The 21,831-nt window shown below is 48.2% G+C and overlaps 1 protein-coding gene across 3 annotated transcripts in view; it reads left to right on the forward strand.

The window, feature by feature from the left end:
* LOC134984531 (retinitis pigmentosa 1-like 1 protein) overlaps nucleotides 1-21,831 on the forward strand; it is a 197,596-nt gene that overhangs the window by 167,397 nt on the left and 8,368 nt on the right. Inside the window, exons 1-5 of one of the 3 annotated variants that reach the window (XM_063950095.1) lie at nucleotides 11,008-11,516; nucleotides 15,547-15,738; nucleotides 16,784-16,901; nucleotides 16,982-17,079; nucleotides 17,178-18,396. In XM_063950095.1, coding sequence (XP_063806165.1) covers nucleotides 11,439-11,516; nucleotides 15,547-15,738; nucleotides 16,784-16,901; nucleotides 16,982-17,079; nucleotides 17,178-18,396 — 1,705 coding nt within the window. In that variant the 5' untranslated portion in view covers nucleotides 11,008-11,438. Of the gene's footprint in view, nucleotides 1-11,007; nucleotides 11,517-15,546; nucleotides 15,739-16,783; nucleotides 16,902-16,981; nucleotides 17,080-17,177; nucleotides 18,397-21,831 lie in introns of those variants that run through there. The other 2 variants (XM_063950096.1, XM_063950097.1) reach the window with 2 other exon arrangements.

The raw sequence follows: 21,831 nt of genomic DNA on the forward strand, positions 1-21,831 counted from the left end.
TAAAAGGGATTCTGCCTTATAAGGGTGAGGAATTATTTGGGGATGGTCTCTGGGACCTCGTATCCACAGCAACAGCTGGGAAGAAATATTTTTACCTCAGGTTTCCTCACAGACTAAGAAAGCACTGTATTATCAGGTACAGTCCTTTTCGGCTTCAGAAAAGCAAGCGGGTCAAAGGCGCTTCCTTTCTACACAAGGGAAGAGGGAAAAAGCTGCACCAGTCAGCCAGTTCCCAGAATCAAAATTCTTCTCCCGCTTCCTCTGAGTCCACAGCATGACGCGGGGGCTCCACAGGTGTAGCCAGGTACGGTGGGGGGCCGCTTCGAAAAATTTCAGCGATCAGTGGGCTTGCTCACAGGTGTATCCCTGTTTCATTCAAGTAGTATTTCAGGGGTACAAGCTTGAATTCGAGATGTCTCCCCCCCGCCGTTTCCTCAAATCTGCCTTGCCGACAACTCCCTCAGGCAGGGAGGCTGTGCTAGAGGCAAATTAACAAGCTGTATTACCAGCAGGTAATACTCAAGATGCCCCTACTTCAACAAGGACGGGGTTACTATTCCACACTGTTTGGGGTACCGAAACCGCATGGTTCGGTGTGACCCATTTTATATTAAAAATCCTTGAACACATACATAAAAAATTCAAGTTCAAGATGGAATCACTCAGGGCGGTTATTGCAAGCCTGGACGAGGGGGATTACATGGTATCCCTGGACATCAAGGATGCTTACCTGCATGTCCCCATTTACCATCCTCACCAAGAGTACCTCAGATTTGCGGTACAGGATCGCCATTACCAAGTCCAGACATTGCCGTTTGGACTGTACATGGCACCGAGGGTGTTTACCAAGGTAATGGCCAAAATGATGATACTCCTTCGAAAAAAGGGAGTTTTAATTATCCCGTAATTGGACAATCTCCTTATAAAGGCGAGGTCCAAGGAGCAGTTGTTAGTCGGGGTAGCACTATCTCGGAAAGTGCTACAACAGTACGGTTGGAGTCTAAACATTCCAAAGTAACAGCTGGTTCCTACGACACGTCTGCTGTTCCTGGGGATGGTTCTGGAAGACCAGAAAAAAGTGTTTCTCCCGGAGTAAAAAGCCAAGGAGCTGTCATCTCTAGTCAGAGACCTCCTGAAGCAAAACCAGGAATCGGTGCATCAGTGCACGCGAGTCCTGGGACAAATGGTAGCTTCCTACGAAGCAATCCCATTCGGCAGGTTCCATGCAAGAACTTTTCATGGGACCCGTTGGACAAGTGATCCAGATCGCATCTTCAGATGCATCGACTGATAACCCTGTCTCCAAGGACCGGGGTATCTCTACTGTAGTGGCTGCAGAGTGCCCATCTTCAAGAGGGCCGCAGGTTCCGCATACAGGACTAGGTCCTCGTGACCATGGATGCCAGCCTTTGAGGCTGGGGGGCAGTCACACAGGGAAGAAACTTCCAAGGACTTTGGTCAAGTCAAGAGACTTCCCTACACATAAATATTCTGGAACTGAGGGCCATTTACAATGCCCTGAGTCAGGCAAGGCCTCTGCTTCAAAACCAGCCGGTACTGATCCAATCAGACAACATCGCGGCAGTCGCCCATGTAAACCGACAGGGCGGCACAAGAAGCAGGATGGCGATGGCAGAAGCCACAAGGATTCTCCTATGGGTGAAAAATCACGTGTTAGCACTGTCAGCAGTGTTCATTCCGGGAGTGGATAACCGGGAAGCAGACTTCCTCAGCAGGCACGACCTCCACCCGGGAGAGTGGGGACTTCATCCAGAAGTCTTCCAACTGATGGTAAACCGTTGGGAAAGACCACAGGTGGACATGATGGCGTACCGCTTAAACAAAAAAACTAGAGAAATATTGCGCCAGGTCAAGAGACCCTCAGGCAATAGCTGTGGACGTACTAGTGACACCGTGGGTGTACCAGTCGGTTTATGTGTTCCCCCCTCTGCCTCTCATACCAAAGGTACTGAGAATAATAAGTAGGCGAGGAGTAAGAACGATACTCGTGATTCCGGATTGGCCAAGAAGAGCTTGGTACCCAGAACTTCAAAAAAATGTTATCAGAGGACCCATGGCCTCTGCCGCTCAGACAGTACCTGCTGCAGCAGGGGCCCTGTCTGTTCCAAGACTTACCGCGGCTGCGTTTGACGGCATGGCGGTTGAACGCCGGATCCTAAAGGAAAAGGGCATTCCGGAGGAAGTCATTCCTACGCTGATTAAAGCCAGAAAAGATGTAACTGCAAAACATTATCACCGCATATGGCGGAAATATGTTGCTTGGTGTGAGGCCAGAAAGGCCCCAACAGAGGAATTTCAACTAGGTCGATTTCTACATTTCCTACAAGCAGGAGTGACTATGGGCCTAAAATTAGGCTCCATTAAGATACAGATCTCGGCTCTGTCGATTTTCTTCCAGAAAGAACTAGCTTCACTACCTGAAGTTCAGAGAATTGTTAAAAGAGTGCTGCATATTCAGCCCCCGTTTGTGCCTCCAGTGGCACCTTGGGATCTCCAACGTGTTGTTGAGTTTCTTAAAATCACATTGGTTTGAGCCACTAAAAACCGTGGATCTAACATATCTCACGTGAAAAGTGGTCATGTTATTGGCCTTGGCTTCGGCCAGGCGTGTATTAGAATTGGCGGCTTTGTCATATACAAAAGCCCTTATCTGATTTCCCATATGGATAGGGCAGAATTGAGGACTCGTCCCCAGTTTCTCCCTAAGGTGGTATCAGCTTTTCACTTGAACCAACCTATTGTAGTGCCTGCGGCTACTAGGGACTTGGAGGATTCCAAGTTACTAGACGTAGTCAGGGCCTTGAAAATTTATGTTTCCAGGACGGCTAGAGTCAGGAAAACTGACTCGCTATTTCTCCTGTATGCACCCAACAAACTGGGTGCTCCTGCTTCTAGGCAGACTATTGCTCGCTGGATTGTAGCACAATTCAGTTGGCGCATTCTGCGGCTGGACTGCCGCATCCTAAATCAGTAAAAGCCCATTCCACAAGGAAGGTGGGCTCATCATGGGCGGCTGCCCGAGGTTCTCGGCTTTACAACTTTGCCGAGCTGCTACTTGGTCAGGGGCAAACACGTTTGCTAAATTCTACAAAATTGATACCCTGGCTGAGGAGGACCTGGAGTTCTCTCATTCGGTGCTGCAGAGTCATCCGCACTCTCCCGCCCGTTTGGGAGCTTTGGTATAATCCCCATGGTCCTTACGGAGTCCCCAGCTTTAACTAGGACGTCAGAGAAAATAAGATTTTACTCACCGGTAAATCTATTTCTCGTAGTCCGTAGTGGATGCTGGGCGCCCATCCCAAGTGCGGATTGTCTGCAATACTTGTACATAGTTATTGTTAACTAAAGGGTTATTGTTGAGCCATCTGTTGAGAGGCTCAGTTGTATTTCATACTGTTAACTGGGTATAGTATCACGAGTTATACGGTGTGATTGGTGTGGCTGGTATGAGTCTTACCCGGGATTCAAAATCCTTCCTTTTTGTGTCAGCTCGTCCGGGCACAGTGTCCTAACTGAGGCTTGGAGGAGGGTCATAGTGGGAGGAGCCAGTGCACACCAGGTGACCTAAAGCTTTCTTTAGTTGTGCTCAGTCTCCTGCGGAGCCGCTATTCCCCATGGTCCTTTCGGAGTTCCCAGCATCCACTACAGACTACGAGAAATAGATTTACCGGTGAGTAAAATCTTATTTATTATTATACATGTGGAGCAGCCTGTAGTGTCCTGTTGTTGTTGTTGTTGTTGTTGTTGTTGTTGTTGTTGTTGTTGTTGTTGTTGTTATTATTATTATACAGCGGATCAGTCTGTGGTTTCATGTTATTATTATACAGGGTGAGCAACCTGTGGTGTCCTGTTATTATTATTATTATTTTTCTTACGTCCTAGAGGATGCTGGGGACTCCGTAAGGACCATGGGGTATAGACGGGCTCCGCAGGAGATAGGGCACCTAAAAAGAACTTTGACTATGGGTGTGCACTGGCTCCTCCCTCTATGCCCCTCCTCGAGACCTCAGTTAGATTCTGTGCCCAGAGGAGAATGGGTGCACTACAGAGAGCTCTCCAGAGTTTTCTGTTTTAAAAGAATTTTGTTAGGTTTTTTATTTTCAGGGAGTCCTGTTGGCAACAGGCTCCCTGCATCGTGGGACTGAGGAGAGAGTAGCAGAGCTGGCTTTACGGTTGGGCTCTGTTTCTAGGCTACTGGACACCATTAGCTCCAGAGGGTGTTGGAACACAGGTCTCACCTGGGGTTCGTCCCGGAGCCGCGCCGCCGTCCTCCTCACAGATGCAGAAGATGGAAGCCGGGTGAGTATGAGAAGGCAGAAGACATCATAGGCGGCAGAAGACATCAGATCTTCATGAGGTAAGGTGCGCAGCGGCAAGCTGCGCGCCATTGCTCCCACTATACACACACAGAGCAGCACTGAAGGGTGCAGGGCGTTGGGGGGGGGCGCCCTGGGCAGCAATATTCCTCACTTCTGGCCATGTTAAAATGGATTAGGCTGTGGAGGCAGTAAATCCAAGAATCCCCCGCCATTTTAATAAAAAAAGCACTGGGACCGAAGCCCGCCGTTAGGTGGGCGGGGCTTGATCCTCAGCACTAACCAGCGCCATTTTCTCCACAGAAGCTGCATGCTGAACGCTGGCTCCCTGGTCTCTCCCCTGCTGAACTTCACAGGCTGGAAAAAAGAGGAGGGGGGCACATTGGCGACGCAGTGAGTGGGAATTGGAATATTATATATAAAAAAGTGCTATCTGGTCATATTTTTCCACAGTGTTATTAAGCGCTGGGTGTGTGCTGGCATACTCTCTCTCTGTCTCTCCTAAGGGCCTGTTGGGGTTTTGTACACTTGTAGGTTTATCCCTGTGTGTGGGGGGTGTCGGTACGTGGTGTCAACATGTCTGAAGCGGAAGGCTTCTCCAATGAGGAGGCGGAGCAAATGAGTGGTGTGTCCCCGTCGGTTGTGCCGACTCAGGAATGGATGGACATGTGGCATATGTTGAATGCAAGTGTGACATCTTTACATAAAAGGCTTGATAAGGCTGAATTACGGGGGACATCAGGGGGTCAATCTTCATATTGGACCGACTCACAGGGCCCGTCGGGGTCTCAAAAGCGTCCCTTAACACAAGACACTACTACCGACACGGCCTCTGATTCCAGTGTCGACTATGACGAAGTAAAATTGCACCCTAGGGTGACTAAAACCATTCAGTGTTTGATTGTGGCAATAAGGGATGTGTTGCATATTGAGGATGAACCCTCGGTCCCCGACACAAGGGTACACATGTTTAAGGGAAAGAAACAGATTATTAACTTTCCCACATCTCATGAATTAAATGATTTCTTTGGAAAAGCTTGGGAGACTCCGGAAAAGAGACCGCAGATCCCCAAAATAATTTATATGGCATACCCCTTCCCTAAGCAGGACAGGGAGATTTGGGAATCACCCCCCACTGTGGACAAGGCCCTGACGCGCTTGTCCAAGAAAGTGGCGCTACTGTCTCCTGACACAGCGGCACTTAAGGACCCTGCAGATCGCAGGCAAGATACTACCTTAAAGTGTATTTATTCTCATTGCGTCGGCATGGGTGTGTAGCGCAATTGCAGCTTGGACAGATGAGCTGACAGATCGATTTGATAAGATGGATAAGGATACTATATTCTTAACTCTAGCCCATATAAAAGACGCAGTCTTATTTATGAGGGATGCTCAAAGGGACATTGTATTGCTAGCTTCTAGGGCCAATGCCATGTCTATCTCGGCGAGTAGATCCTTATGGACTCGCCAATGGACGGCTGATGCGGACCCCAAAAAACATATGGAAGTACTACCCTATAAGGGAGATGTATTGTTTGGGGATGGGCTGACGGACCTGGTTTCCACAGCTACGGCAGGTCAATCAAATTTTTTACCATATATTCCCCAACAGCAAAAGAAAGTAACACCCTATCAGATGCAGTCCTTTCAGTCGCACAAGTCCAGAAGAGGTTGGGGATCCTCTTTCCTCGCCAGAGGTAAGGGCAGAGGCAAAAGAGCACCTGCTTCGGCAGGTGCCCAGGAACAAAAGTCCTCCCCGGCTGCTCCAAAATCCACAGCATGACGCTGGGGCTCCCCTGAGGGAGTCCGCACCGGTGGGGGCACATCTTCGACTTTTCAGTCAGACCTGGGTCAGATCAGACCTGAATCCCTGGGTGTTGGAAATAGTTTCCCAGGGTTACAAACTGGAATTCGAGGAGGTGCCCCCGCGCCGATTTTTCAAATCGGCCCTACCAGCTTCCACATCGGAAAGGGATGTAGTGTTAGCTGCAATTCAAACGCTGTGTATACAGCAAGTGATAATCAAGGTTCCCCTGCACCAGCAGGGAAGAGGTTACTACTCAACCCTATTTGTGGTCCCGAAACCGGACGGTTCAGTCAGACCTATTTTGAATCTGAAATCCCTAAACCTGTACATAAAAAGATTAAAATTCAAAATGGAATCACTCAGAGCGATAATAGCCAACATGGAGGAGGGGGAGTTTATGGTGTCTCTGGACATAAAGGATGCGTACCTTCATGTCCCCATATATGCCCCCCATCAGGAATACCTGAGATTCGCTGTACAGGATTGTCATTACCAATTTCAGACGTTGCCGTTCGGACTTTCCATGGCCCCGAGGATTTTCACCAAGATAATGGAGGAAATGATGGTGGTCCTGCGCAAGCATGGAGTCACAATTATCCCATACTTGGACGATCTCCTGATAAAAGCGAGATCAAGAGAGAAATTGCTGAGCAGTGTGGCGCTCTCTCTGAGAGTGCTCCAGCAACACTGTTGGATTCTAAATCTACCGAAGTCACAGTTGATTCCGACAACTCGACTACCGTTCCTAGGTATGATACTGGATATGGAACAAATGAAGGTCTTCCTCCCCATAGAGGTCAGAGACCTGCTAAAACCAAAAAGGGTGTCAGTTCACCAATGCACTCGAGTTCTGGGAAAAATGGTGGCGGCCTACGAGGCCATTCCCTTCGGAAGGTTCCATGCAAGGACTTTTCAATGGGACCTTCTGGACAAGTGGTCCGGGTCCCATCTGCACTTACATCAGAAAATAACTCTGTCCCCAAGGGCCAGAGTGTCTCTCCTGTGGTGGTTGCAAAGTGCTCACCTGCTGGAGGGTCGCAGGTTCGGAATTCAGCATTGGATCCTGGTTACCACGGATGCGAGCCTCCAAGGATGAGGAGCGGTCACACAGGGAAAACATTTTCAGGAACTTTGGTCAGACCAGGAGTCCTGTCTACACATCAATGTGTTGGAACTCAGGGTTATTTACAACGGCCTTCGACAAGCGGAGAGTCTTCTTCGAAACCTACCGGTTCTGATTCAATCAGACAATATCACAGCAGTGGCTCATGTGAACCGCCAAGGCGGGACAAGAAGCAGAGTCGCGATGGCGGAAGCCACCAGAATTCTTCGCTGGGCAGAAAATCATGTAAGTGCTCTGTCGGCTGTCTTCATTCCGGGAGTGTACAACTGGGAAGCAGACTTCCTCAGCAGACACGATCTCCATCCAGGAGAGTGGGGACTTCATCAAGAAGTCTTTGCAGACATAACACGTCTTTGGGGAACTCCTCAAATAGACATGATGGCGTCACGCCTCAACAAAAAGCTTCGGAGGTATTGTGCCAGGTCTTGGGACCCTCAGGCAGTGGCAGTAGACGCTCTGATAACACTGTGGGTGTTCAAATTGGTCTACGTGTTTCCTCCTCTTCCTCTCATCACAAAAATGTTGAGGATCATAAGGCAAAGAAGAGTACAGACGATACTCGTTGTCCCAGACTGGCCTCGAAGGGCCTGGTACTCAGATCTACAAGAGATGCTCACAGGAGATCCCTGGCCTCTTCCTCTGAGGGAAGACCTGTTGCAACGGGGGCCCTGTTTATTTCAAGACTTACCACGGTTACGTTTGACGGCATGGCGGTTAAACGCCGAATCCTAGTGAAAAAGGGGATTCCGGAAGAGGTCAGCCCTACTTTAATAAAGGCTAGGAAGGACGTGACGGTTAAGCATTATCACCGTATCTGGCGAAAGTATGTGTCTTGGTGTGAAACCAAGAATGCACCTACGGAAGATTTTCATCTTGGTCGTTTTCTCCACTTCCTACAGACAGGAGTGGATATGGGCCTGAAATTAGGCTCTGTTAAGGTACAGATTTCGGCCCTCTCGATTTTCTTTCAGAAGGAATTGGCTTCTCTTCCAGAAGTCCAGACGTTTGTGAAGGGAGTGCTACACATCCAGCCTCCTTTTGTGCCTCCAGTGGCACCATGGGACCTCAACGTGGTGTTGCAGTTCCTAAAATCACACTGGTTTGAACCGCTTAACAAGGTTGAGTTGAAATTTCTTACTTGGAAGGTGGTCATGTTGTTGGCCTTGGCATCAGCAAGGCGAGTGTCAGAATTGGCGGCTTTGTCACACAAAAGCCCCTACTTGATTTTTCATGTGGATCGAGCTGAATTGAGGACACGTCCGCAATTTTTGCCTAAGGTGGTTTCTTCATTCCATGTGAATCAACCTATTGTGGTGCCTGTGGCTACAAGTGACCTGGAAGATTCCGGATCCCTGGACGTAGTCAGGGCCTTAAAGATTTATGTAGCCAGGACGGCTAGAATTAGGAAAACAGAGGCTCTGTTTGTCCTGTATGCTGCCAATAAGATTGGCGCACCTGCTTCGAAGCAGACTATTGCTCGCTGGATCTGTATTACGATTCAGCAGGCTCATTCTACGGCTGGATTGCCGGTACCAAATTCGGTTAAGGCCCATTCCACTAGGTGGGCTCTTCTTGGGCGGCTGCCCGAGGCGTCTCGGCATTACAAGTTTCCCGAGCGGCGACTTGGTTGGGGGGTTAAACACTTTTGCTAAATTCTACAAGTTTGATACCCTGGCTGATGAGGATCTAGCGTTTGCTCAGTTGGTGCTGCAGAGTCATACGCACTCTCCCGCCCGATTGGATGCTTTGGTATAAACCCCATGGTCCTTACGGAGAACCCAGCATCCTCTAGGACAGGGCTGGCCAAACCGGTCCTCGTGATCTACCAACAGTTCATGTTTTCCAAGCCTCCTGGAGACCTGTAGAATTGTCAATTAGTTATGAATGCAGCACATCTTAATTAGTAATGGCTACACCTGTGCACTAGCTAGGTGGTCTGGAAAATGTGAACTGTTGGTAGTTCTTGAGGACTGGTTTGGCCAGCCCTGCTCTAGGACGTAAGAGAAAATAAGATTTTAAACCTACCGGTAAATCTATTTCTCCTAGTCCGTAGAGGATGCTGGGCGCCCGTCCCAGTGCGGAAACTCTGCAAGACTTGTATATAGTTGTTGCTTACATAAGGGTTATGTTACAGTAGAAATCGGTCTTGGACCATTACTGTTGTTGTTTATATGGTTAACTGGTTATGTATGTTCCAGGTTACATGGTATGATTGGTGTGGGCTGGTATGAATCTTGCCTTTGGATTTCTAAATCCTGCCTTGTAGTGTCCATCTCCTCTGGGCACAGTTCTCTAACTGAGGTCTGGAGGAGGGGCATAGAGGGAGGAGCCAGTGCACACCCATTCTTTTTAGGTGCCCTATCTCCTGCGGAGCCCGTCTCTACCCCATGGTCCTTACGGAGTCCCCAGCATCCTCTACGGACTAGGAGAAATAGATTTACCGGTAGGTTTAAAATCTTATTTATTATTATACAAGAGAAGCAGCCTGTGGTGTCTTGTTGTTGTTGCTGTTATTATTATTATTATTTATTATTATTATTATTATGTCAGCTGCAGAGCATTACTACACCACTGGCAGTGTGACAGCGGCAGAGCATTACTACACTACTGGCAGTGTGACAGCTGCAGAGCATTACTACACCACTGGCAGTGTGACAGCTGCAGAGCATTACTACACCACTGGCAGTGTGACAGCTGCAGAGCATTACTACACCACTGGCAGTGTGACAGCTGCAGAGCATTACTACACCACTGGCAGTGTGACAGCTGCAGAGCATTACTACACCACTGGCAGTGTGACAGCTGCAGGCTGAGCCCCTCATTGCCGCCCCCCTCCCCCCCCCCCCAGCAGTCACGTCACTATAATGGTGTAAGATGTGAAATGCCCGCTAGGAGGGCGCCACACATATAATGACGGCCATCTGCTGCAGAGACGCCGGGTTGTATTATATAATGCCAGTATCAGAAGAGACTGACGTCACATATGTAACAAGAGTTTCTGCAGCAGCTGTGCCTGGCGTTTACTATTATTCTATAGGCAACCTATTTTTTTGTATGCGTGCCAGCAGCCGGGCTGTTACTGTGCCCCATGCTCTGTGCGATGCCAACATCTGCACCCATGCAGCAAGTAGGGGAGGGCAGCATCTAGAAGCAGGCACAGTGAGAGCGGCACTTTCTCCTCCAGGGGCTTCCTCGCTCATCCGCCTCAGGGGGCTCCCAGCAGCTCATCCTTCCTAGGCTGCAGAGGGTGTGGGTAGGAGGCAGGGGGCTGCGGGTGTAGCATGGCAGGAGCCTCTGGTATGGGAGGGCCGGGTTATAGCCTGCAGGTAGCTGGCATTGTACCCCGCTCGTGGCTGCTGCTGGTGACCCCGTCCGAGCACCATCTCATGTTACTCCATGCGGCTGCTCCCCTGTCTGTCTCCTGCCGCCTTTCCCCTGTCTGTCTCCTGCCGCCTTTCCCCTGCCTGTCTCCTGCCGCCTTTCCCCTGCCTGTCTCCTGCCGCCTTTCCCCTGTCTGTCTCCTGCCGCCTTTCCCCTGTCTGTCTCCGGCTGCCTTTCCCCTGTCTGTCTCCGGCTGCCTTTCCCTTGACTGTCTCCTGCCACCTTTCCCCTGCTTGTCTCCTGCCTCCTTCCCCCTGTCTGTCTCCAGCCTCCTTCCCCCTGTCTGTCTCCAGCCTCCTTCCCCCTGTCTGTCTCCAGCCTCCTTCCCCCTGTCCGTCTCCAGCCTCCTTCCCCCTGCCTCTCTCCTGCCACCTTTCCCCTGTCTGTCTGCTGCTGCCTTTCCCCTGCCTGTCTCCTGCCGCCTTCCCCCTGCCTGTCTCCAGCTGCCTTCCCCTTGCCTGTCTCCGTCCGCCTTTCCAGGAGACCCTGTCCCTTCACAGTGTACTGAACATCAGCTCATTGTGACTCCACCCACAATAGCGCTACACTCTAGATCAGGCCCACTATGCAGTACAGCCTTATGGGGCTGGGTCACAGGAACCTCGGAGACACTGACCAGGACTCTATGGTTGTGGGGAAATAGGAGATTAAATGACCACTCTATTCCACATTTACTATGTTACATGTGCAATATGTTTTATGTGTTATATTTATTCCAGGAACTCCAGCTGTGGGGAACGGAGTCTTTATTACACATCACACGTTCTGTATTATCTCTGATTGACCGAAGATGGACAAGGACAGTAGTCCCAGGACTGAGAGGATAATACAAATCACCCTGGAGATCATCTACCTGCTTACTGGGGAGGTGAGGGGATCTGGGAACGTCTGTGACCTCATATCTATAGTAATAATACAGGGACATGACTGGGGAGGTGAGAGGATCTGGGAGCATCACAGTGACAGCACTTATATCTATAGTAATAATACAGGGACATTAATGGGGAGGTGATAGGATATGGGAACATCACTGTGACCTTATATCTATAGTAATAACTCAGGGACATGACTGGGGAGGTGAGGGATTCTGGGAGCACTACAGTGACATCACTTATATCTATAGTAATAATACAGGGACATGACTGGGGAGGTGAGAGGATCTGGGAGCATCATTGTGACCTTATATCTATAGTAATAATACAGGGACATGACTGGGGAGGTGAGGGGATCTGGGAGCATCATTGTGACATCACTTTTGTCTATAGTAATAAAACAGGGACATGACTGTAGACGTGAGGGGTACTGGGAGTGTCACAGTGACATCACTTAAATCTATAGTAATAAAACAGGGACATGACTGGCAGGGCCGTCTTTACGTATGGGCTCAATGGGCTCTTGCCCAATGGCCCCAGGAGTATAAGGGCCCTAGGCTGATAGCTGAGGGTCCCCTCTTTGCAGGGGTACCAGATTTTTGAAAATCGGCCTTGGGGAACCGGAGATATTCAACGTGAAAGCAGTGGTCCCCATCCGAGCCTGTTAATTGCTCTTCCCAGCCAGATATCTCAGGTTCTGTCTGACATAGAGTTTTTTTGAGGGTATAATCCAAAATCTGAGACTCTCCCCTTTTGCTGGACACTGTCAGCTTGTCTCTACTGTGCCCAGAACCAGAGATATCAGCCTTCCAGCAGCTGGTCCCTGCTCCAGCTCCACACGCCTGGTATACAGTTTTATATATTCATTGGAGGATTGCTCTGACCTCTGATCCCCAAGTTCCCAGAACCTTCTGAAAGGTGGGACTCTCTAGTTTTTTATCCAATTCAAAGCTAAGAAATATATTTTCAGGAACTTGAGATATCTGCAGTCAAGCAAGCTGCCCTCCCACCAGAAAATTATGAATATTAAGCCCACTCCATTATCCACCCCTCCTCTAAGTATTAAACACCCCCTACCACCCCGGAAGTCATGTACCAGGGCTTCTTTATTCAGCCCAATGGCCCCTCTACAGTTTAGTCCCATCTGTGCAGTAAAGGAGTAATTAGCAGAAATTACTGCTCCAGGTCCTACATGCTGAGTGGAAGATAGAACACCCCCTACCGCCCGTGGGACATCAAAGCTGCCACCCCACCGCTGGAGGATGGGTAGGGGGCCGAATGCATTGTTGTGCCCAGGGGCCCACACTGCTGTTCAGACGGCCCTGATGACTGGGGAGATGAGGAGATCTGGGAGCGTCACAGTGACATCACTTATATCTATAGTAATAATACAGGGACATGACTGGGGATGTTAGGGGATCTGGAAGTGTCACAGTGAGATCACATATATCTCCTGTAATAATACAGGGACATGCCTGGGGAGTTGAGGGGATCTGTAAGTGTCACAGTGGCATCATATATCTCTAGTAATAATACAGGGACATGACTGGATCTGGAAGTGTCACAGTGACATCACATATATCTCTAGTAATAATACAGGGACATGGCTGTGGACGTGGGGGTACTGGGAGTGTCACAGTGACATCACTTAAATCTATAGTAATAAAACAGAGACATGACTGGGGAGGTGAGGGGATCTGGGAGCGTCACAGTGATGTCACTGTTATCTATAGTAATAATACAGGTATATGACTGGGGAGGTGAGGGGATCTGGGAATGTCACAATGACATCACTTATATCTATAGTAATAATAAAGGGACATGACTGTGGAGGTGAGTGAATCTGGGAGCGCCACTGTGACCTTATATCTATATTAATAATACGTATGTGACTTGAGAGGTGAGGGGATCTGGGAGTGTCACAGTGACATCACTAATATCTATAGCAATACAGGGACATGACTGGGGAGGTGAGGGGATCTAGGAGAGGCACAGTGACGTCACATATATATAGTAATAATACAGGGACATGACTGGGGAGGTGAGGGGATCTGGGAGCATCACAGAGACATCACTTATATCTATAGTAATAATACAGGTATATGATGGGGAGGTGAGGGAATCTGGGAGTGTCACAGTAACATCACTTATATCTATAGTAATAATACAGGAACATGACTGGGGATGTTAGGGGATCTGGAAGTGTCACAATGACATCACATATATCTCATGTAATAATACAGGGACATGCCTGGGGAGTTGAAGGGAATATGTAAGTGTCACAGTGACATCATATATCTTTAGTAATAATACAGAGACATGACTTCATCTGGAAGTGTCACAGTGACATCACATATATCTCTAGTAATAATACAGGGACATGATTGGGGAGGTGAGGGGATCTGGGAGCGTCACAGTGACATCACTAATATCTATAGTCATAATAGAGGGACATGACTGGGGAGGGTGAGGGGATCTGGGAGCATCACTGTGACATCACTTTTATCTATAGTACTAATACAGGGTCATGACTGGGGGTGGTGAGGGGATCTGGGACTGGCACAGTAACATCACTTATATCTATAGTGATCTGGCAGCCTCACTGTGACATCGCTTATATCTATAGTAATAATACAGGTATATTACTGGGGAGGTGAGGGAATCTGGGAGCATCACAGTGACATCACTTATCTATAGTAATAATACAGGGACATGACTGGGGAGGTGAGGGGATCTGGAAGTGTCACATTGACATCACATATATCTCTAGTAATAATACAGCGACATGACTGGGGAGGTGAGGGGATCTGGGAGCGTCACAGTGACATCACTTATATCTATAGTAATAATACAGGGACATAACTGGGGAGGTGAGGGGATATGGAAGCGTCACTGTGATGTAACTTATATCTATAGTAATACTATAGGGACGTGACTGGGGAGGTGATGGAATCTGGGCGCGTCACAGTAACCTAACCTATATCTATAGTAATAATACAGGGACATAACTGGGGAGGTGAGGGGATATGGAAGCGTCACTGTGATGTAACCTATAGCTATAGTAATAATACAGGGACATGATTGGGAAGGTGAGGGGATCTGGGAGCATCACATTGATGTCACTTTTATCTATAGTAATAATTCAGGGACATGACTGTGGAGGTGAGGATATCTGGGCGTGTTACAGTGACATCACTTATATCTAAAGTAATAATACAGGGACATGACTGGGGAGGTGAGAAGAACTTGGAGCATCACTGTGACCTCACATATCTATCGTACTAATAAAGGAACATGACTGGGGAGGTGAGGGGTTCTGGGAGCACTACAGTGACATCACTTTTATTTATATTAATAATACAGGGACATGACTGGGGAGGTGAGGGGATCTGGAAGTGTCACAGTGACATCACATATATCTATAGTAATAATACAGGGAAATGACTGGGGAGGTGATGGGATCTGGGAGCATCACAGTGACATAACTTATATCTATAGTAATAATACAGGGACATGACTGGGGAGGGTGAGCGAATATGGTAGCGTAACTGTAACATCAATTATTTTTAGTCATGATACAGGGACATGACGGGAGGTGAGGGGATCTGGGATTGTCACTGTGACATCACATATCTTTTGTAATAATACGAGAACATGACTGACGAGGTGAAGGGATCTGGGAGCGTCACTGTGAAGTCACATATCTATAGTAATAATACAAGGACATGACTGGGGAGGTAAGGTGACCTGGGAGTGGTACAGTGATGTCACATATATATAGTAATAATACAGGGACATAACTGGGGAGGTGAGGGAATCTGGGAGCATCACAGTGACATCACTTATATCTATAGTAATAATACAGGGACATGACTGGGGAGGTGAGGGGATCTGGGAGTGTCACAGTGACTTTACTTATATCTATAATAATAATAATAATAATAATAATACAGGGACAGGACTGGGGAGGTGATGGGGGGTCTGGGAGTGTATATATTGATATTTGATGTCTCCTCCATTACACAGGATTACACAGTAGTGAAGAAGACATCCAGTGAGTGTGAGACACTCAACAGCCATCCCCGTGTGTCAGGAGGTCTGAGTAGAACCCAGAGCCCCATCCCAGTGCTTCCACGTCACTTACTGACACATGAGAGACACAATGACCAGAAGATCCTGGAACTCACCAACAAGATCATTCAGCTGTTGACTGGAGAGGTGACTGCTGGGATGGGGCATTATACAGTAACACCGGGGGACGTGCCTGGGTGATGACTGGGGAGGTCAGTGCTGGGAATGGGACATTATACAGTAACACCAGGGGACGTGTCTGGGTGATGACTGGAGAGGTGACTGCTGGGAATAGGACATTATACAGTAACACCAGGGGATGTGTCTGGGTGATGACTGGAGAGGTGACTGCTGGGAATGGGACATTATACAGTTACACCAGGGGATGTGTCTGGGTGATGACTGGAGAGGTGACTGCTGGGAATGGGACATTATACAGTAACGCCAGGGGACGTGTCTGGGTGATGACTGGAGAGGTGACTGCTGGGAATGGGACATTATACAGTAACATCAGGGGATGTGTCTGGGCGATGACTGGAGAGGTGACTGCTGGGAATGGGACATTATACAGTAACACCAGGGGGCGTGTCTGGGTGATGACTGGAGAGGTGACTGCTGGGAATGGGGCATTATACAGTAACACCAGGATGTGTGTCTCGGTGATGACTCGAGAGGTGACTGCTGCAAATAGGACATTATACAGTAACACCAGGGAATGTATCTGGGTGATGACTGGAGAGGTGACTGTTGGGAATGGGGCATTATACAGTAACACCAGAGGAAGTTTCTGGGTGATGACTGGAGAGGTGACTGCCGGGAATGGGACATTATACAGTACCACCAGGGGATGTGTCTGGGTGATGACTGGAGAGGTGACTGCTGGGAATGGGACATTATACAGTAACACCAGGGGATGTGTCTGGGTGATGACTGGAGAGGTGACTGCTGGGAATGGGACATTATACAGTAACATCAGGGGACGTGTCTGGGTGATGACTGGAGAGGTGACGGCTGGGAATGGGGCATTAAACGGTAACACCAGGGGATGTGTCTGGGTGATGACTGGAGCGGTGCCTGCTGGGAATGGGGCATTATACAGTAACACCAGGGGACGTGTCTCGGTGATGACTGTATCACTCTGTGTCAGGTTCCTATAAGGTGTCATGATGTCACTGTCTATGTCTCCATGCAGGAGGTGGAGTGTATAGAGGAACACAGGGGTCTGTACAAGGACGTGATGATGGAGAATCACCGGCCCCACACATCACTGGGTATGAGGAGACTGTCATGTATTGTACAGGGGAGAGCAGGTATGGGGGCCCCCTATATACACACATCATCTGATAATCAGATATATACACTGTACTCAGTCACTGTGTGTCTCCTACAGATGGACCCAGTAACAGAGATACCCCTGAGAGATGTCCCCGTCCTCTGTATTCCCAGGATTGTACAGAAGAGAATCACAGGATCCCACAGGAGGATCAGGTAGGTGGGATTTAGGGTCTCCCCAATAAACCAAAGTGACTGTCACTATATGTTGTGTAGAGGAGCTGTGTGTCATTATATTTGTCTTGTTTACATAGGGTGAAGCCCAATTAAATAATATTAAAATCAAAGATACAGAGGGAGAAGAAGAGACGTATGTGACTGATATAAAGGCAGAAGATATAGAGGGAGAAGAAGAGCCATATGTGACTGATATAACGGCAGAAGATATAGAGGGAGAAGAAGAGACGTATGTGACTGATACAAAGGCAGAAGATATAGAGGGAGAAGAAGAGCCATATGTGACTGATATAACGGCAGAAGATATAGAGGGAGAAGAAGAGACGTATGTGACTGATATAAAGGCAGAAGATATAGAGGGAGAAGAAGAGCCATATGTGACTGATATAACGGCAGAAGATACAGAGGTAGAAGAAGAGACGTATGTGACTGATACAAAGGCAGAAGATATAGAGGGAGAAGAAGAGCCATATGTGACTGATATAACGGCAGAAGATATAGAGGGAGAAGAAGAGACGTATGTGACTGATATAAAGGCAGAAGATATAGAGGGAGTAGAAGAGACGTATGTGACTGATATAAAGACAGAAGATATAGAGGGAGAAGAAGAGACGTATGTGACTGATATAACGGCAGAAGATATAGAGGGAGAAGAAGAGACGTATGTGACTGATATAAAGGCAGAAGATATAGAGGGAGTAGAAGAGACGTATGTGACTGATATGAAGACAGAAGATATAGAGGGAGAAGAGGAGACGTATGTGACTGATATAAAGGCAGAAGATACAGAGGTAGAAGAAGAGACGTATGTGACTGATACAAAGGCAGAAGATATAGAGGGAGAAGAAGAGCCATATGTGACTGATATAACGGCAGAAGATATAGAGGGAGAAGAAGAGACATATGTGACTGATATAAAGGCAGAAGATATAGAGGGAGAAGAAGAGACGTATGTGACTGATATAAAGGCAGAAGATACAGAGGTAGAAGAAGAGACGTATGTGACTGATACAAAGGCAGAAGATATAGAGGGAGAAGAAGAGCCATATGTGACTGATATAACGGCAGAAGATATAGAGGGAGAAGAAGAGACGTATGTGACTGATATAAAGGCAGAAGATTTAGAGGGAGTAGAAGAGACGTATGTGACTGATATGAAGACAGAAGATATAGAGGGAGAAGAGGAGACGTATGTGACTGATATAAAGGCAGAAGATCCAGAGGGAGAAGAAGAGACGTATGTGAGGGGTGATCAGCAGTCTAAGGAGGAGGAGATCCCTACAGATATCAGCACAGGTGAGTAATAAACACTTATTACAGGAAAGTGTCACATATTCTCCTTGCTCAGTCACTACAGCAATCTCTTATCCTACACCCTCCTCTGTCAGTAAAAACTAATGAGTAATTTGTATTTTCCCAGTGTGGAGTCAGGAGCCATCACCTCTATTATACTTCTTCTCTCCCCCTCACATCATGTCACTGTGTGTTACCAGACCAGAGATCAGACCAGTCTCCTCCCCACACTCTCTAGGGTATATTGTACATCAGGAGCCATCAGCCCCTATTATACTCCAGCTCTCCGCCTCACATCATGTCACTGTGTGTTACCAGCCCAGAGCTCTGACCAGTCTCTTCCCCACACTCTCTGGGGTATATTGTACATCAGGAGCCATCAGCCCCTATTATACTCCTGCTCTCCCCCTTCACATTATGTCACTGTGTGTTACCAGCCCAGAGATCTGACCAGTCTCCTCCCCACACTCTCTGGTATATCTCATACATCAGGAGCCATCAGCCCATATTAATCCCATCGTCTTCTTATAATGTCACTGAGGTCAGGTAGGATTTGTTTTCTGTAACTAACATGGTGTTGAGTCTCGGCAATAAGAAGGCAAGCTGAGAACTGAGCTCTCTGCCCTAGAACGCCAGTCTCCTTTTTCGAGTAGGCCGTGACATTGGTCTTCAGCACACGGATGACTAATGCATTATAGGAGGTCACTGGATTCAGTGGACCATGCTTTAATTAAGAATTGGAACCTCCTAATAGATCTTATTTTCTAAAGCAGAGTAATGGGAAGTGTATGTGACAGGATGGTCTTTATTCCTTAATATAGGTACTCCATTCCTAGTATGTCTGCAAGTAGAGACCTCATAGATAGAAAAGTTCATACTTCATGAGCAAACAGATTGATTATGGGGAGTGATATTCTGTACAGATGTCCTGGAGAAGGTATCTAGGCAATCCCTGTTATACAGAGTGGAGATCATGTAAAGAGGGATAGACACCTTGATAGAAGAATGGTCTGGTTACGCCTCTTGGCTAGAGGATCGGTCCAGTTACGTCCCTTGGCTAGAGGATCGGTCTGGTTTTGCCTTTGGCTAGAGGATCGGTCTGGTTTTGCCCCTGGGCTAGAGGATCGTTCCGGTTTTGCCCCTGGGCTAGAGCATTGGTCCGGTTTTGCCCCTGGCTAGAGGAACGGTCCGGTTTTGCCCGTGGCTAGAGGATCGTTATGGTTTTGCCTCTGGGCTAGAGCATGGGGTCCGGTTTTGCCCCTGGCAGGAGGAACGGTCCGGTTTTGCCCCTGGCTAGAGGAACGATCCGGTCAGGCCCCTGGGCAGCAGGTGATCACTAAAAAAGCCTAGTTAATCTCCCATTTATAGCGGATCTTTCGTCAGGAGAAAAATTAAATGATACTAAAATTCTATGGTGAAAATGTCTGTGTATCTTCATTCTCTATAACGTCTGCAATTTAAAGACCTAAGAAACTGTAGGTTAGTATGACAGTACAACAGGAGATTACGTAGAAAGCCCTTTCGAAACAAGTGTCGATCCATCAGTGCATTCGGTTGTTGGGGAAAATGGTGGCGGCCTACGAGGCCATACAGTTTGGCAGGTTCCATGCCAGAGTTTTCCAGTATAGGACCTGTTGGACAAGTGGTCGGGTTCCCACCTACACATGCACCGAAAGATAATCCTGTCGTCAAAAGCTAGGATTTCACTCCTGTGGTGGTTACACAGCTCTCACCTACTGGAGGTACGCAGATTCGGGATTCAGGACTGGCTCCTGGTGACCACGGATGCAAGTCTCCGAGGCTGGGGAGCTGTCACTCAGGGAGAAAGCTTCAAAGGGAAATGGTCTAGTCAGGAAGCCTGCCTTCACATAAACGTGCTGGAATTGAGAGCCATTTACAACGGCTTTCAACAAGCGGTACATCTTCAAGATCATCCCATGCAGATCCAGTCGGACAATGTAACAGCAGTCGCGTACATAAACAGGCAGGGTGTAACGAAAAGCAGAGCGGCAATGGCAGAGGTGACGAAGATCCTCCTCTGGGCAGAAAGACATCTAAAGGCTCTGTCAGCAATTTTCATTCCGGGAGTAGACAACTGGGAAGCAGACTTCCTCAGCAGACATGATCTCCATCCAGGAGAGTGGGGCCTCCACCAAGAAGTCTTCGCAGAGGTGACAAGTCTTTGGGGAGTTCCTCAAGTAGACATGATGGCATCTCGTTTCAACAAGAAGCTTCAGAGATATTGTTCCAGGTCGAGAGAACCTCAAGCATTAGCGGTGGATGCGCTAGTGGCCCAGTGAGTTTTCCGGTCAGTGTATGTCTTCCCTCCACTTCCGCTGATCCCAAAAGGGCTCAGGATCATTAGAAGAACAGGAGTTCGCGCAATCTTCATTGCCCCAGACTGGTCAAGGAGGGCTTGGTGCCCAGATCTTCAGGAGTAGCTTATAGAAGATCCTCTTCCTCTTCGCGAGGACCTGTTACAGCAGGGGCCGTGCGTGTATCAAGACTTACCGCGGCAACGTTTGACGGCATGGCTGTTGAGCGGCGAATCCTAGCCCAAAAGGGTATTCCCAAGGAAGTCATCCCCACTCTTATTCAGGCCAGGAAAGGAGTAACGTTGAAACATTACCACCGTATTTGGAGAAAATATGTATCTTGGTGTGAATCCAAGAAGGCTCCTATGGAAGAGTTTCAGTTGGGACGTTTTCTCCATTTTCTGCAGGTTGGTGTGGAGGCGGGCCTCCGAATGCGATCAATCAAGGTCCAGATTTCGGCCTTGTCAGTGTTCTTCCAAAAACAATTGGCCTCTCTTCCAGAGGTTCAGACCTTCATGAAAGGGGTTCTGCACATCCAGCCTCCATTTGTGCCTCCAGTGGCACCATGGGACCTTAATGTGGTGTTGCAGTTCCTTCAATCGGATTGGTTTGAGCCTCTACAAGAGGTAGAGTAGAAGTTTCTAATTTGGAAAGTGGTGATGCTTTTGTCATTGGCATCTGCACGGCGGGTGTCTGAATTGGGGGCCTTATCTCACAAGAGCCCTTACCTGATCTTCCATGAAGATAGGGCAGAGTTGAGAACTCGTCAACATTTTCTTCCAAAGGTGGTTTCATCTTTCCACATAAACCAACCTATTGTGGTGCCAGTAATTCCTGACACATTCACTGAGTCAAAGTATCTAGATGTGGTTAGGGCTTTGAAGATTTATGTCGCTAGAACAGCTAGAATACGGAAAACAGAGTCTTTGTCCTGTATGCTCCCAACAAAATTGGGTGTCCTGCTTCCAAGCAGACTATTGCACGCTGGATCAGAGGTACGATTCAGCAAGCTCATTCTACGGCTGGATTGCCGTTACCGAAGTCAGTGAAGGCCCATTCTACTAGGAAGGTGGGCTCCTCCTGGGCGGCTGCCTGGGGGGTCTCGGCATTGCAACTTTGTCGA

Source organism: Pseudophryne corroboree (assembly GCF_028390025.1).
Source record: "Pseudophryne corroboree isolate aPseCor3 chromosome 3 unlocalized genomic scaffold, aPseCor3.hap2 SUPER_3_unloc_6, whole genome shotgun sequence".
Lineage (NCBI taxonomy): Eukaryota > Metazoa > Chordata > Amphibia > Anura > Myobatrachidae > Pseudophryne > Pseudophryne corroboree.